The 16,624-nt window shown below is 39.5% G+C and overlaps 1 protein-coding gene across 3 annotated transcripts in view; it reads left to right on the top strand.

The window, feature by feature from the left end:
* Positions 1 to 16,070, top strand: part of chmp1b (charged multivesicular body protein 1B) — a 35,369-nt gene extending 19,299 nt beyond the window's left edge. Inside the window, exons 7-9 of one of the 3 annotated variants that reach the window (XM_072594745.1) lie at positions 1,225 to 1,297; positions 5,721 to 5,767; positions 16,052 to 16,070. In XM_072594745.1, coding sequence (XP_072450846.1) covers positions 1,225 to 1,297; positions 5,721 to 5,765 — 118 coding nt within the window. In that variant the 3' untranslated portion in view covers positions 5,766 to 5,767; positions 16,052 to 16,070. Of the gene's footprint in view, positions 1 to 1,224; positions 1,298 to 5,720; positions 6,533 to 8,910; positions 14,036 to 16,051 lie in introns of those variants that run through there. The other 2 variants (XM_072594744.1, XM_072594743.1) reach the window with 2 other exon arrangements.
* The last annotated feature ends 554 nt before the right edge of the window (positions 16,071 to 16,624 follow it).

The raw sequence follows: 16,624 nt of genomic DNA, 5'->3' as shown, positions 1-16,624 counted from the left end.
ATACTTGCTCTCTGTCCAGCCACAAATAGTGGCAGTTTTAGTGAAATTTTGGCATAATGGGAGACTTGTTGTCACTGTCTCATTAAGTAGGCCTAAAGTCACTAATTGAAATTTATTAAACTGATTTCTTGCAGCATTCAGAAAAAAAAAATGAACGTTATAATGTACTGCCTTTTTAGTTTCTTTTTACAAGTTACATTTAGACATCCAGATTTGGAGCAAACATAGGCATTCAACCCACTAAAGCCTATTTGGCTATTCAGTAAAGTTAAGGCTGATATTATCTAAAAACCACATTCCTAGACCTCCGATAACCTTCCACTTGTTCAATAAGAACCTATCTACCTCTGCTGTAAAAATATTCAATGACTCTCTGCTTCCACCACCTTGTCAGGGATTCTACATTTATGTCAAATATATTTCAAATTGTAAATTTTGTCAAACTACTGTTAAATTACTTTTCAGGGCCCGAGTACAATGCACTTCATTTAATCGCAAACAAATAATAGTTTGAAAGTTGCATTGTCTTCTTGCAAAAATATTTGCTTGCTGGGTTTGTTCATTTTTATTCTCTAGTCTAACAACAGAACTACCAAGACAGTTTTGTCCTTTTGGTTATACAATTCATGATTCTCAATGGACAAAACAGCTGGTTATAAAATGGCTGAGACCTTTGATTCGAGCATTAGCTGATTATATTCAGCAAGTGGCATAGCTACCATGTTAGTAATCTAGCACTGAAGTAAAATGTTGTAGGTTGACCTAGCTTTCAGAGAGTGCCATCTCCTGTATTGGTGACCACATGACAAGTCCTGCAACTGCTGTACAGTGTTAAAGCAGGCAATGCATTTCACTCGAGTGCATGCGTGTGATGAGTGAGGCACACCAAAACTTTGTAATTTTGTGTTTTTGTCTTGTTGGACACAGTTTTCAAATTTATAGAATTGTCTGTATTTAGGAGCTCCCTGCATTCTTGTTTCCTTTAATATTGCAATGTTCCTTTTAGCTTGGTAAGAAAGGTGTCAGGAGAAATTTCAATTATGAACTCACATCTGATATTTCCACTGAGTTCAAAGGTGTTGGATGTTTCCAATGTGGTTTTACAGTTCCAAAGTAAAGCTGGGATACCTTTTGAAGTAAATTTCCAATGGTACAACCACTTCTGTAATGAAGATGCTGATCAAAGTCTAATGCACGGTCCTTTTTTCTTTCTTCGTTTTATAGTCTTGATTTGAACATGCAGCTTCCAGAAGGCCAAATGGGATCGGTTGGTGCCAGTGTGGCATCAGCAGAACAGGTAAAATCCTAAACAATCTTTAAAGATTTGCCATTTCAGAAAAAAAATCACAGTATCAAAAAGATTTTTATGTATTTTACCACTACAGCACCACAGAAAGTATGCTTATGTCACTGGATTAGTAATCCCACCATAGGCTAATGTTCCAGGGACACTAGTTTGAATCCCATCGTGGCAAGGGGTGAAATTTGATTTCAGTTTTAAAATCTGGAATTTAAAACCAGCCTATTAGTGACAACGTAACCATTGTTGATTTGTAAAAACAAAAAAAAAATTCCTATCTGGTGTTTTAATGTCTGACGGGTGGGGAAATCTGCCATCGTTGCCTGATCTAAACTACATGTGACACCCAACCCACAGCAATGTTGTTGCTGGCCTCTGGGCAAGTATTGATGGGCATCAAACACTAACCTCCCAGCAATGGCCATATCCAATGAACAAATAAAAAATAAATCATACTTTATATGGACTGTTTTCTAAATGGGAAGGAAATTCAGAAGTCTGAAGTGCAAAGGGACTTTGGAGTCCTAGTCCATGTTTCTCTTAAGGTAAACTTGCAGGTTGCGTTGGTAGTTAGGAAGGCAAATACAATGTTGTCATTCATCTTGAGAGGACTAGACTATAATAGCAGGGATGTACCTCTGAGGCTTTATAGGGCTCTGGTCAGATCACATTTAGAATGTTGTGAGCAATTTTGGGCCCCATACCTCAGGAAGGATGGATTGGCCATGGAGCAGGTCCAGAGGAAGTTCATGAGAATGGTCCCAGGAATGAAGGGCTTAACATATGAGGAACATTTGTGTACTCCGGGATTATACTCCATGGAGTTTAGAAGGATGAGGGGAGATCTGATTGAAACTTTCAGAAGACTGGACAGAGTGGACGTTAGGAAGATGTTTCCGTTGGCAGGAGAGACGAGGACTCGAGGGCACAGCCTTAGAGTAAAGGGAAGACCTTAAAACGGAGATAAGGAGAAACTTCTTTTGCCAGATACTGGTGAATCTGTGGAATTTATTGCCACCGAAGGCTGTGGGGGCCAGGTCATTGAGTATATTTAAATCAGAGATGGGTTCTTGATTGCCACGGGGATCAAAGGTTATGGGGAGAAAGTGGGACAATGGGGTTGAGAAACCTGTCCACCATGATTGAATGGCCTAATTTCTACTCTTATGTCTTATGGTCTTAAAACTGAGGAGTTCAAAACTTTCTCCAGTTTGGTTTGATTAGTGATTAGATTACTTAGTGTGGAAACAGGCCCTTCGGCCCAACAAGTCCACACCAACACTCCTAAGAGCAGCCCACCCAGACCCACTCCCCTACATTTACCCCTTCACCTAACACTACGGGCAATTTAGCACGGTCAATTCACCTAACCTGCACACCTTTGGACTGTGGGAGGAAATCGGAGCGCTCGGAGGAAACCCACACAGACACGGGGAGAATGTGCAAACTCCACACAGACAGTTGTCTGATGCAGGAATTGAACCTGGTCTCTGGTGCTGTGAGGCAGCAGTGCTAGCCACCGTGCCGCCCATCGATAATTTTTTTTCGGACAGCTACCTGTCATTTTTAGCTCGCTCACTTCATTGCCTCAGATTGATAACTTCTCATGTAATGCAATGAATTGCCAGTTGACTTTCTGTCCCTGGAGCTTAGATTGAACCCAGCTCTGAGTATAAGATTAAAACTTTTTTGGTATGCTATCAATGTGATTCATGTAAAACAGGATGAGGTATCCTCCATTTATTTCTTGAAATAATAAAAGCCTGCAGCTTCTTATAACCTGACAAAGATCAGCTGGCTCACAAAGACCACAACAGTAGTTTATAGAGGAAGTGGAAGGAAGATATACTGGTGTAAGTAATTTGTGGTTAGACATATTTTAGGTGCAGCTCAGATGGAAATGAAATCCTCATAGTTTCTGATCACCTGTCCTAGTACCGAGGCCAATGTCAGTGTTACACTCGCTTCAGTTTAGTTTCATAGGTTGGTGAAGGTTCAACAGATTTCTGAGTAGTGTCGGGGACTGTGGAGTAAAAAGGATTGCAGAATATAAAGAGTATTGGTGAAAGGTGATTTTTCATTCTGGTGGAAGGTTTACAATGGAATTCCCCCAGAGGTTAGAGTTAGGACCCCTGCTTTTCCCAATGTATATTAATGACCTAATCTTAATATTATCAAACTGAGACCTAGGGGTTCAAGTACGTTGTTCCTTAAGTTGCATCACAGGTAAAGTGGTAAAGCAGGCATTTGGCACACTTGCCTTCATTGCTCAGACCATTGAGTGTAGGAGTTTGGGATGTCATGCTGCTATTGTACTGGACATTGGTTAGGCCACATTTTGGAGAACTGTATACAGTTCTGGTCGTCCTGCTATAAGAAGGATATTATTAAATTTAAGAGGGAGCAGAAAAGATTTACCAGGATGTTACCAGGACTGGAGTTTTGAGCTATTGGAAGAGGCTGGATTGGCTGGGACAATTTTCACTGAAGTGTAGGGGGTAGAGGGATGAACTCAGGTTTATAAAATCATGAGGGCTATAGAGAAGGTGAATAGCAAAGGTCTTTTCCCTAGTGTAGGGGAGTTCACAACTAGAGGGCATAATATTAAGGTAAGAGAAGGAATATTTAAAAGGGACCCAAGGGGCAACTTTTACACGCAGAGAATGATTTGTATGTGGAATGAACTACCAGAGGAAGTGGTAGATGCAGGTACAATTACAACATTCAAAAGACATTTGGACAGGTACATGAACAGGTAAAGTTTAGAGGGATAATGTGCCAAATGCAGCTAGTTTAGTTTGGGAAGTCTGGTCGGTGTGGACGAGTTGGACTGAAGAGTCTATTTCTCTTGTATGACTCAAGCTCTGACTCTAACATTTACACGGCACAACTTCAAAGCTTACACATAATACGAAACTTGGGAATATTGTGAACTGTGAGGACTTCAAAATAAGGTTGACGGTGGAATGGGTGGACAATTAGCTGATTAAATTTACTGTGGAGAAATGGGATCTGATTCATTCTTGTTAGGAAGAATATGGATAGATCAGAAAGGATACAATTCCAAAGCAGTTCCAGAAGGATACGAATTGGAGGCATATATGCGTAAGTTGTTAAGGAGAGGTTGAGATTGCAATTTCATAAAAGGTATGACATTAAGAGGAGCATAAAGTACAAAAATAAGGAAGTAGTGTTAAACCTGTATAAAACACTTGCTCGGTGTCAGATGATAGTACTGTGTCCAGTTCTGGCCACGAGATTTTCAGAGCAGATTATAGAGGATGCAGAATAAATTCACAAGAAATGGTTTCCGGTTCAAGAACTTCATTTTGTAGATGGTGAAATCGGGATGCTTTCTCTCCATAACAGAGAAGGTTGGGAGGAGATTTGATAGAGATACTTGAAGTTAATCACTGACAGAGCAGGTAGAGGAAAAAACTGTTCCCATTGACAGGAGGATGGAAGGCAACCACTGAGTGCTTTGGATCAGCAAGGGGTCAATTACAGACAGTTCCCATCCGTGCAGAGACATCACAGCTACACAGCAATGTGTGGGTAGGATTGTCTTGAGGGTGTTTACATCCCAGTGTCCTTAACTGTTGCTCTTGTGGTTGAGTGTCAGCTGGCATTACAGTAACAAACAATGTTGCTCTTGCATGATACAAACGGAACATGCTGGAAATGTCTAGAAAGAGTGTTACTATTTCAGGTCAAGAAGCTTGTTTCAGGACTAAAGTGCTAATGAGCAGTATTTTAAAACATAGTTACTAACTTCAGCCACTAGATGGTATGGTAGAGTAGGAAAGGCCAAAATATTGTTCCTTTCAATGTAATGGAAGTTAATTGAGTTGGGCAGTGCAGAGTGTACTGGAATAAATGTAGTGTAAGATTACAGCACAAGATTATTTTACTGTAATGAAGAAATTGTAGTAATGCTCACCAAAATTCAGATTTCTTTTTCTGTTCAAATAAATATAATAGAAATAGTTGTCACTGGCTGACACTATATAGTACACCTCTAGTTGCACTGAGACTACCTGCAGCAGTCCATACCCTTACAGGTTGTGACACAAGTGAATGACCACTTCAGAGAACAGCTGAGAAGCAGCCACATTGCCCAGTCTGACCTGTGTGGGACTCCAATCAAAGACAGGTTCCCTTCCCGGCTGGATGTTTCTGATAATTGTGTAGCTTCCTTGATGTTTAATTTGGGGAAAAAGAAGTCACTCAAATTGTTAAACAGCCTTAGGTGGTATTTGAACTTGCATTCTCTGAATTACTAGTCCATGCCTCTGTTTATTGAGGCACAAGCATAACCACACCACTGTACTGTTCAAAGGTTTGAAAGTTTAAATGTGTTATAGCCATGAAAAAAAATGAATGAATTGCTGAATTAATTCAGTTCTGTTCCTTTATGTAGGATGACCTTTCCCAAAGGCTTTCGCGACTCCGAGATCAGGTGTAAAGGTGAAGAAATCCATTGTCTGCCTTACTCTAGGAATAATTTCCTTTTTTATCATCTATTGTAATGTTGAAAGTATATTTAGATTTTCTTTATTTAGTACAGTTGCTGGTACACTGTCACCAACAGTGTTCAGAGTAAACTAATAAGGTGGTTAATACATTATCACTCCCATAGTTTCCTCCACCATCTATTGTACAGCACATTTCCCGATGTAAACAGGGAATCCAACCTTGCTCTTTTGGGGGAAAAAGAATTCAGATTTACTTTTCTACCTGGAAGGACCTATCCACATTCTGTAACTGAGGCAGTTTTTCTCTCTTAAAATGTATTATAATTTTGCTATTTAAAAATTTATCTTAAATATTCAGAATACATCATGAGCAAAACAAGAAGTATGTGTTGAAAGATGATTGAAATATTTTTTGTAGCATGGTGTGTTTAATCTTAATTTCACCACACTGAAAATGTCTTGCTTTTAACTTCTGGACAGCTGTTCCCATAGTTGCTCGAATGGATCTTTTTGAAATTGTAAAATTCAATCTATTTAAGGAGTCTGAACTCAACTGTTCATTTTTGTAAGATGTAACCTGAATTGGGGCAGGGGGGAGGGTATAAATGAGCACTATTGTATTAAAGCTCCAGATGATCACATTCTAATTGCAGAACTCATGTGTCTGTTTGGGATGTTCAAGTCTTCGGTTTTTTTTAAATGTTGGGTTTCTTCCGTTGTACTCTGACCCCACAATTAAAGGTTCGTTGAGCCAAAATGTGTGCGTTACTGTGAATTGAAATTGTTCTCGCCCCTAGTTCTATATCCTTCTCTGCCAGCAGCCATTCATTCAAATTGCAAGGCTAATTTTCTTAACCTGAGGGCCAGTGACCTGCTTCATTTTGTAAAACAAACTAACAGCAGTGGTATTAAACCTGGCATTGTAAAAGAAAATGCAACGTAAGTTAGGTTTTGTTTAACTTTATATCTGTCATTTTCTGGTTGGTTGCTGCAAAATAAGACCACATGCTGATTGATATAACCACCCTTGTGATTAGAAGCTGAAATGAAATTTGTGGTGCTTTTATGGGTAGATATTGCATGGACTAGTGATTTTTTTTTTGCCCTTGCTGTACTGTTTTCTCCTTAACCTGAAGGACATCGCTGTGCATTTACTAACTTCTCTCTGCAAACCTGGAATACAGTTCTATTGCTTTTAGCCCCAATAACCTTTCTTCACACATGTCATGTGCACTGGCAGACTGTGTATGCTTGTGGGAGGCATCATAGCTTCCTTGTCTGATGTCAACATCTGTGCACTTTGCAGCAGGGTTCACTGGAAAGCAATTGGAAGCGGAAACTTAAGCTCACTTCCCCATAACCACCGCCACCAAATGCCTGCCCCTCCCTCCCCCCAACCACTATCACCAATTACAGCATAGGGCAGTAAGATCAAGTGTAGGACCTTAACCAGTACCTCGACTGGAATGAATTACCTGAACAGTACTGAGGATTGAACTTGAAACTCTGATCTGTATGGGTCTGTTCTACTCAGGGCAGTGCCTTTACCAACAAAGGCATTGAAGTGTAGGGGGGGTGGGGGGGGCGGAGGTAGGGCGGTCGTGGTGGCATGCTTCTTGCTTGTCTTAGATCTGGCTTTAAGATGTGGAATTGTTTCCTGGCTAATTGCACGTGCACTTCTGTCATCACTTGCGTACAATTACGGCAGCATGTGTTTCCAATTTTAATTTACACAAGGAACCAGCTCTTCCTTTCCTAATCTTCACTTGTAACAACATGCAGATCAGTGTAAATTCATTTTGAGCATATGTAAGTGCAGTAATCCTTTTTATGAAGGTTAATTTTTAATTCATGCAATACTCGACATCAAAGCTTCTGCGTTTTGTTGAGACATCTATCTGCAGTAATTTAAAACCTGTGCTTTTGTTTGATTTGTAATTCATTAAAGTGAGGCACAAATTGCCTGGAATATTAGACTAAATAATGTTTTATCAACCATAAACTGACGTTTAAAAAGCACCTTTGTTTTACTCAGCATAATTTACATGGTCTGCAATATTGTGAAGTCCAGTTTACTCCAGAATGTCCCTCTAACCTCATGACTTGACTTGGCTTTAATCAATTGTTGCTAGTGGGTTTTGTCATTCAGCCTGTAGGTGATTCTGCAATTGAAATCCATGAGAAAATGCTGTTTTGAAGCTAACTGGAGAACATTTGAAATTGTACCCAAAAAGAGTTGAATAAAACTTTTCAATTAATGAAATATTTTCGACTTCGCTATCCACCAATCATTTCAATTGGAAAGAACAAGCTTCTGTAAATCTCGCTGATAACTAGAAGATAGCAAACCAATGTTCCATTGATATGTTTGCTTAGAAATGGAGAGCTCTTGCCCCTGCCCCTATGTCCTAGAGTTACAGGTGAGTCCAAAATTTCTCCCACTTGTTTTGCTTAGGTATTTCCAGCAATCCTGGATAGCATTTAACTATTGTATGTATAATTGTTTTTGTAGAGAAATTCCAGACTCTCATTATTTCTGATTTCTGCTTCAAATATTTATTCAGTTGATTGTTCCTCCTCATTTTTAAAAAGAATGTCAATTCTCTTTATCCCAATTGCTCTTATTTCCATATTCCCAGTAATTTTCGTGGCGAAGAAATTTCTGTCAACTCTTTTTAAATTGCCGACCTTTCTCACCCTTAGGAGGGAAATAGTCTTTCGCTTGTCATCCAGTTTAAAAAAAACTCAAAATAGATCTCAAGTCTCCCCTTCACTGAAAGTAATCCCAGTCTCTCTTCATTTCTATTGTTTTCCATCTGTGGCACCATCCTGTGTGGAGTCCAATGCGTTTCATTTTACTTTCTGCTATGGATGTCCAAAAATGCAAGGAGCATTCTTACTGATGGCCTAACCATTGTACTGTGGAAATTTAAACTCATCTCTTTGCTCTTGACACTGTGCCCTCATTCATTAAGTTAAAAATGCTTTGAAAGGACAAAGTTGCTTATTCATTGTGCCTTTCATGACTGCACAAGATGCCAAAGTAGACAAAATAGTAGTTTTGATGTGTTGCCGCTGTACAACTGTCAACTTACTGCAAAGTCTCACAAACATCATCTTGATAATTTCTAACAGGTTATAAGATAATCAAGATTGATTGATAGATATTGGGTAGGAGACTGATGGAACAGCCCCTATGCTCCTCTTAGAAGTGCAGTCAAGGCCTCTGATGTCCCTTCTGGAGCAGTTATCGTGGAGTTATCACCCTGGATTGTGTAATCAAGTTCTTGAAGTCCATTGTGAACCTACAACTGTCTGATGCAAGCAATAGTGCTGCAGCTGTCAAGATTGAGAGATTTTGCTGTGAAAGTTACACCAATGGCACATGCTGTTAACTGGTCCAGTAGCTTCAAGCGAGGACTAGTAAAGTGGTTAAAGTCAAAGAAATCGATCTTGCTGTGTAAGATGCAATGAACTTTGTAATGACTGCATCTTATAGTCTGCCTTGCCAACAGCATGCATTGAATATTAAAATTCATATTCTACCCAGTAGATAAAAGTTAAATGCTCCAGAGTTAAGTTGAAGTACTTGTTCATTAACTGCTGCCAATCAATATCTCTGGCTCCAAAAATTAATTTATTGCAAGTGATCTTAAAACCAATTTGAAAATGTAACTTGTTTTTTCTCATTCCAGTCTTCCTTTCTTTTCATTTTATTCTTCCTGTACCATATTTGACATTAAATCCACCAGTTTGAATTCACTCTTTGCAGTCCTTTGCTGTTGATTTCACGATCCTGATTGGTTAAGGAGAATGCAGTTACTTGCCCTACTCAATCAGCTAATTCGCCATGAACAAGTCCATCTAACCCAGCAGTAAATATCCGACCAGAGCAAAATCCAAGCCAATAGGTGAATGAGCACACTTCCTGCAACAAGCTGAGAGCTGAGTGAAATGTATTCATTGTTGCAGCTTTCTGTTGAAACTTGCAAGATAGTAGATTAAGCCAATTCTGATCAATTTAAGTTTGTGTAAGCCAGGCTTGCAGTGATAGTTGCAAACTTTCACCTCCATAGTTTGGAAGGTGAAAGATACTGAACCTACTATGTGGGCCAGACCTTTTGGTGTTTGCTGTTGAATTTGGGAAATTATAATTCTGAGCAGGTTTGGAAAATGCTTAGGATTAATATTGTCTTATTGAGCTGGAGTTGCAGTGCTAAATTTTACTTTATTGAGTTGGTTTTCCTGTGACTGTATAGTAAATGACAAAGGTTCCAATTTTATCTGATCTATGCAGCAGGTATTTCTAAGGAAGATAGATTTTAATGAGGGACGGTGTCTGTATATCAGTAATCTAAGCCTAGGTGTCCAATAACATCAAAAACCACAAAAACAAATCTGAAATGTCATCTGAAACCTGAAATTGTTACTGCCCTAAAATAGATGGCTGGTTCTATTTACACGGTCATGTAGATATCTATATATGGAGTTTGGTTGAATTTATGTAGAAGCCTTAATTTGAAGTTTGTGCACTGTTGTCGATAAAACTATACATTAATTACCCACATGTCGGCATATCTTTAATGTTGTTGAAGATTGGACAAGCCTGTATTTATTGTGGTTAATGTTGTTAGATTTAAAGATAGATCTCAAAAGAATATGGTTAAATAGGAAATTCTGTAAGTTTGCACAACCTTGCAAGTCATTCCATGAACAACTTTAATGTTAAGAGTAGAAGTGTTCAAGTCCCAGATTTGTATTTTTTTTTTAATGTGTAGTTCTTAAAAAAAAAAATTGTTTTGAAGTCAAAATTATTTTGAAATTGCACTACTAAATTAATTCTGAATACATTTGTCTCTGGTTTATGGCTCTACTTCTCAGTCCCTTTCTGCCCCCAACCCCCAAACCACCACCACCACTATATTGGATAGTTTATGACATCTTGAGACAATTGTTCATCAATGTCAACACAATCCCAGACCCAAGTGCATTTTTTTTGGAGGTTCCTGTTTGTGTGAACAGTAGGTACTGATAGGTTAGCAATAAATAAAGCCTTTCATTCCAATGGAAGACATGATCCACATCCTGAGGCTACAGATTAAATGACATTTATAATCTTTGTGCTGTAGCTCTCCTTAAGAATATGTTCACCAGATGGCTAGAAGAAGCAGTTTTTCTGCTCCTGGCAGTTTCTGATATGTATTACTTCATTTTTCAAAGATTCAAACTACATCAAAAACAAATGCAAAGCCTTTTTGAACATCTGATGCAAAGTTCCCTTAAACATTTATTTCAAGCCTTGAATATATATATTTAGCAGCCTGAACATTGCATATCATAACACTGTTAATACATTACTACACACAGTCTGCATACTTGCATCTTTTATGTTTTACTCTTAAAAGTTATAGTTTGATAGAAGTTTACAAATTACAGCATGGAATCGCTTAAAAGGTAGTTTTTGCTTTGCTTAGCTATTTAGATGGAAATGAGCCAATTAACCTGTTTCAGCCTGTAACAATATTCCTTCACCACATGTTGTGCTCCCATTGAAGAATCTTAAACTTTGTTTTTCAGCATTATAAATTTACACTGTTTCATTTCAAAACTCCAAATTCCATTCATATTCGGCAATTGTGAAATCTTTCCAAACATCACATTTCCTTTTGACTGTGGACTCCTTAAGCTGTTGAATATGATGTGGACAAGAGTGGGAGATTTGATGGTGTTAACATCATGTTGACGCTCAAGCAGTTTGTAAACCTTATCTGAACCCACAGATAAGTTGGTGAAAAGGTGTAACCTTATTCTATAAAACGTATACTTTGTTCAGTATGAAAGGACAACGTAATTTGTGCTCACTGATTTGTTCTAATTTGTAGTCAGAGAACCATGTCATTCAGTGAGCATTGGAAGGACACTGTCAAGCTTTCAGGTTATAAATTTTACTTTTCATGTAACAACTGTCTTTAAGGCAAAAATTAATGTTAGTCTTGAAAGAGTAGGCTATGACAAAAGTAGTGAATTGATATTAAGAAACATAATTTAACTGTGATAAAACATTTAATTAAAGTCCTGAATGCCTGTGGGAAGCCAGTTGATAGAAGACTAAGTTGGAGTTTCAGATTGAACATTAATGGTCCATCATCCCATCAATCAAGGTCTTCACCTAGGAGTACTGAATTCACCCAATTTTTCCTCCTTATCTTAGATCATGTATGGCCAGAAACATTGTCCTGCAGCAGTAAAAAAAAACTAGCATAAGTAAAACTCTTCAGCTATATGTTATAGCAAATAACAATTAGGGACTTGAAATGTCTGATAAATTTCAGGAGTCAAATCTCTAAGCTTAGAGGGAGAGAACAAAGGTTCAACATTTTGTGGTAGTGTACAATCCTGCATTTTTGTTTTAAGGGATTGATTAACATTTAGCAAATATCTTGGTGATTAAAGGTCAGGATAAAAGTTCTTTCTGAAAATGAGAAAGACATTGCAAAATGTTGCCTCTATTTAACTCCAGCTTTGTGTTTTGAGCTCTTAATGTGAAATTTAGGAACACCCACACAGAGGAGACCTTGCATGGATTTTGTTCACATCTTTTGCACTTCTGTATGGCAAGTAGCAGCACCTTGAGCAGCTGATTTCAAAAGCTATCCCTTGTTTTGACTGTGGTAAAATTGAACTTTGAGACTGACGCCAGAATTGTAAAGTTAGAGGAGAGTGAATTCAGTGAATCATCGTCTGGAAGTATGTAGGTGGCTGGCCAGGGCGAAAGGATGCCCAAGGTGATATCACACACTAGTTCTACTGCAGAGAGTCCAGATGCTATGCTCAATACCTCAGGCTACTGAGGAAATCTGATAGGACACAACATAAAATGGCACCGCTCTGTGCCAGCAAGTTTGATAGTTAGAGGAACCTAATCTTGTGTTTGGCTTCACAAAGAGCATGGAGACTGGGGTGTTCAACATAGTTCATCTCCATGATCTGATGGATTCTTAGGTAATGGGTCTTACAACTTCCATGGCAACTCTCATTGATGCCATCAAGCCTCAAGTGCTGTCTTGGTTTTTTGGATCAGTGCTGAGGAGAGCTCCCAGAATGTTACACCATTTCTGCACTCTTTCTAAACTTGCTGAGGTACTGACCTCCGATTGGACTTGACTCCACAGGAGATGCATTTGTTGCCTCTGACGGGCTGTCCATTTCTCACCACCTATCCAATACTCCAGATTGGCACACTCCAATGCCCTGTGCAGCAAAAGCATAATCTCTCCACTGTTGGATTTATTTTCCTTTAACTAGTTTTCCTAATTGCTTGCTGTACCTGCATGTTAACATTTGGTGCACAAGAACATTCAGAGCTCTACAATCACTTGCCATACAGATAATATGCTTTTTTTTTATTCTTTCTGCCACAGTTAAGAAAGGTAATCTAGTTAATTGTGAGAAGGATTTGTTGTCGGGGTCATTCATCTCAGCCACAGATGGTCAATGCGGAATCATGTCCCAGGACCAACCATTTTAGGTGCTTCAATATCTTTCTCCAAGGAGTAAGGGAGCACTTTTTTTTTCAGACTATAGACCGAAAATGTGAAAATGCAGCTTGGAGAAACAAGTGAAGCTAACTGATGTGTATGAAGTGATGTTTTTTAGGGACATTGAGTCCAAACAAGTTGCCACCATTTGTCATAGTTTCAGGAGAGCTCAGCATAGCAGCAACAACCCTCTGGTCAGGTTGTAGTTTAACAGAGACTTTTTTTTTGAAAGGAGTGAAACTAAGCAAAGCATGTTGACCTCCATAAGCTGGGTCCGTCTATCGTTCTCTCCCCTTTCCCTGCAAAGTTGCTATCTCCAGTCTTCAGTTATAAGAAGAGAAAGAAACACATTTAGAAATGCAGAAAAAGTATAATTCTAAAAACCAAAGGCAACAAGACCTTGGGTCCAACCAAGTGATCAGTGAACTAAAGATTTCCTCGATATTACCCACAATGTGATGATCATTGTCAAAGGATCAAAAAGGTTGTGTAATCAACTTTTTAGTTTGATTACTTGAACTGGTAATTTGGAACTATATTATTTTGACTATTGTTTTTCCTCCACCACTCATTTATTTTTTTTATGTGTGGTGGGAGTGAGGGGTGAGTATTAAAAGTGATAAAAAAATTAATACATAATATATTAGAACTCCTGTTCCATTGCTGTTCTTGTTAAAGCTGAGAATGTTACAATAAACAGATTTTTTGTTGTTGTTACTGAAGATACTTGGTGTGGTTTGGTTTTCTGCTGAATGTGTCTGTCGGTCAGAGGTAAATTGTGATTTTTTTTTAAAAAAAGTTGCTTTAAATCTTCACATTTTTGGCGACACCAGGAATAATAGGCCTTGGTTTTCATGTGAGTTGTGACAAACATCCAGGAGATTGTGCGATGACCAGCAGCCATGTTCAGCATCAGCATCCTTGATTCCTCTTTAGTCCTGAAACCGTTTTTGCAACAATATCCAGGCTTAGGCTGATAAGTGCTGAAAGTGTGTTGCTGGAAGAGTGCAGCAGGTCAGGCAGCATCCAAGGAGCACGAGAATTGACGTTTCGGGCATGAGCCCTTCTTCAAGAACAAGGAAAGTGTGCCAAGCAGGCTAAGATAAAAGACAGGGAGGAGGGACTTGGGGGAGGGGTGTTGGAAATGCGATAAGGTGAGGGTGATAGGCCGGAGTGGGGTGGGGGAACCACCTTCCTAACCTGCAATCTTCTTCCTGACCTCTCCGCCCCCACCCCCACTCCAGCCTATCACTCTCACCTTAACCTCCTTCCACCTATCGCATTTCCAATGCCCAGCCCCCAAGGCCCTCCTCCCTACCTTTTAGCCTGCTTGGCATACTTTCCTCATTCCTGAAGAAGGGCTCATGCCTGAAAGGTCAATTCTCGTGCACCTTGGATGCTGCCTGACCTGTTGCGCTTTTTCTAGCAACACATTTTCAGCTCTGATCTCCAGCATCTGCATTTGTGTCATAGATGGGTGAGTCAACGGCCAGCTCCAACAAGAGAATCTAAACACCACCCCTTGACGTTCAATGGCACTACCATCTATGAGTGTTCCCCCTATCAACATTCTGGTGACTAGCTATGGAAATATTATGCAGGACAGAGGCTGGGAATTCTGCGGCAACTGTCTCACCTCCCAACTCCTTAAACCCTGTCTACCATATAAAAGAAACAAATCAGCAGCATGGTGGAATACTTGCCTGACATGCGCAGTTCCAGTAACAAACAAAAAGCTCAACACCAACCTGGATAAAATAGCCCATTTGATTGGTGCCCCATCCAACACATTTAATGTTCACATATTTCAGCACTAATGCTCAGGTAGCAATGTGTACCATTTACCACTGCTACAGTTCACCCAGGTTCTTTTGACAACACCTTACAAACCCATACCCACTATCATCTGACAAACAAGGGCATCAGGTACATGGGAACACCAGCATCTTCAACATCCTTCCAAGACACACATCATTCTGACTTGGAACTACACTAATATTCCTTTACTGTCACTGGGTCAAAAAACCCTGATCTCCCTCCTATCACTACTGTGGTTGTCCCTACACTACACAGATAGCTGCAGCTCAGAAAGGGGTTTCTCACCAACTCCTCCTCAAGGACAATTACGCCAGAGAGAAAATGTTGTTTGGATCTAGAAATGCCCACATCCCTTGAATGAATAAAATAAAAAATCTGGAAGTGGGCATTCCTGTGAGGAATGGTTGGAAATATTTGGCTAGTATCCACTAGAGTTTAGAAAAATAAGAATTGACTTGATTGAAATGTATAAAACCCTAAGAGGTGTTGACCGGGTGGCTGTAGAGAGGATGTTTCCTTTTGTGGGAGCATTTAGAATTAGGGGCTACTCAAGAAGGCAGCCAATGTAATTTAAGATCGCTCCCACCCCAGTTATAATCTCATCCATTGAGCAGAAGTTACAAATGCATAAATACCTGTACCAACAGATTCAAGAACAGCATCTCCCCCATTGTTATTAGACGTCTGAACGCGCCTCTCAAATTTTAAGTTAATATTGATCTCTGTCTTTGTGCACCTCCTCTGCAGCCGTAACATTGAACATAATCATTCTGTTCTATTACCCTAATGCACTTTGTGTGGTATGTTCTGCCTGTCCTGCATGCAAAACAAAATGTTTCACTGTAACTAGGTACATGTACCAATAATAAATGAAATCAAATCAAATCTGTCATTTAAAAGATGATTTTTTTCTTTGTCAGAGTGGCCATGAGTCTTTGGAACTCTTTCCCACAAAAGACAGTGTAAGTAGAGTCTTTAAATATTTTTAAGTGAGACATAAATAAGTTCTTGTTAAACCTAGAGTGAAAGATGACCTCACATTGGTGGACAAAATCACCAGTTTCCTCATTTCCCCTCCCCCCACCTTATCCCAGCTCAGCACTCATGACCTGTCCCATCTGTCCATCTTCCTTCCACCCTCCCGTCCTACCAATCACCTTTACCACCATCTCCATCCACCTATTGCACTCTCAGCTACCTTCCCTCCAGCTCCACCAACCCACCCCTCCCATTTATCTCTCCACCCCCTCAGCTCCCAGCCTCATTCCTGATGAAAGGTTTCTGCCTGAAACATCGATTTTCCTGCTACTTGGATGCTGCCTGACTTGCTGTGCTTTTCCAGCACCACAGTCTCCAGTATCTGCAGTCCTCACTTTTGCAAAGTTAAAGATCACACAACACCAGGTTTGGTCCAATTTGGAAGCACTAACTTTCGGAGTGTTGCTCCTTCATCAGGTGGTTGTGGAGTATAAGATTGTAAGACACAAAATTTA

Source organism: Chiloscyllium punctatum, chromosome 25 (genome assembly GCF_047496795.1).
Source record: "Chiloscyllium punctatum isolate Juve2018m chromosome 25, sChiPun1.3, whole genome shotgun sequence".
In the NCBI taxonomy this organism is placed as follows: Eukaryota; Metazoa; Chordata; class Chondrichthyes; order Orectolobiformes; family Hemiscylliidae; genus Chiloscyllium; species Chiloscyllium punctatum.
Note: the sequence above shows the minus strand (reverse complement) of the source record. Positions and strands in the feature narration are given on the sequence as shown.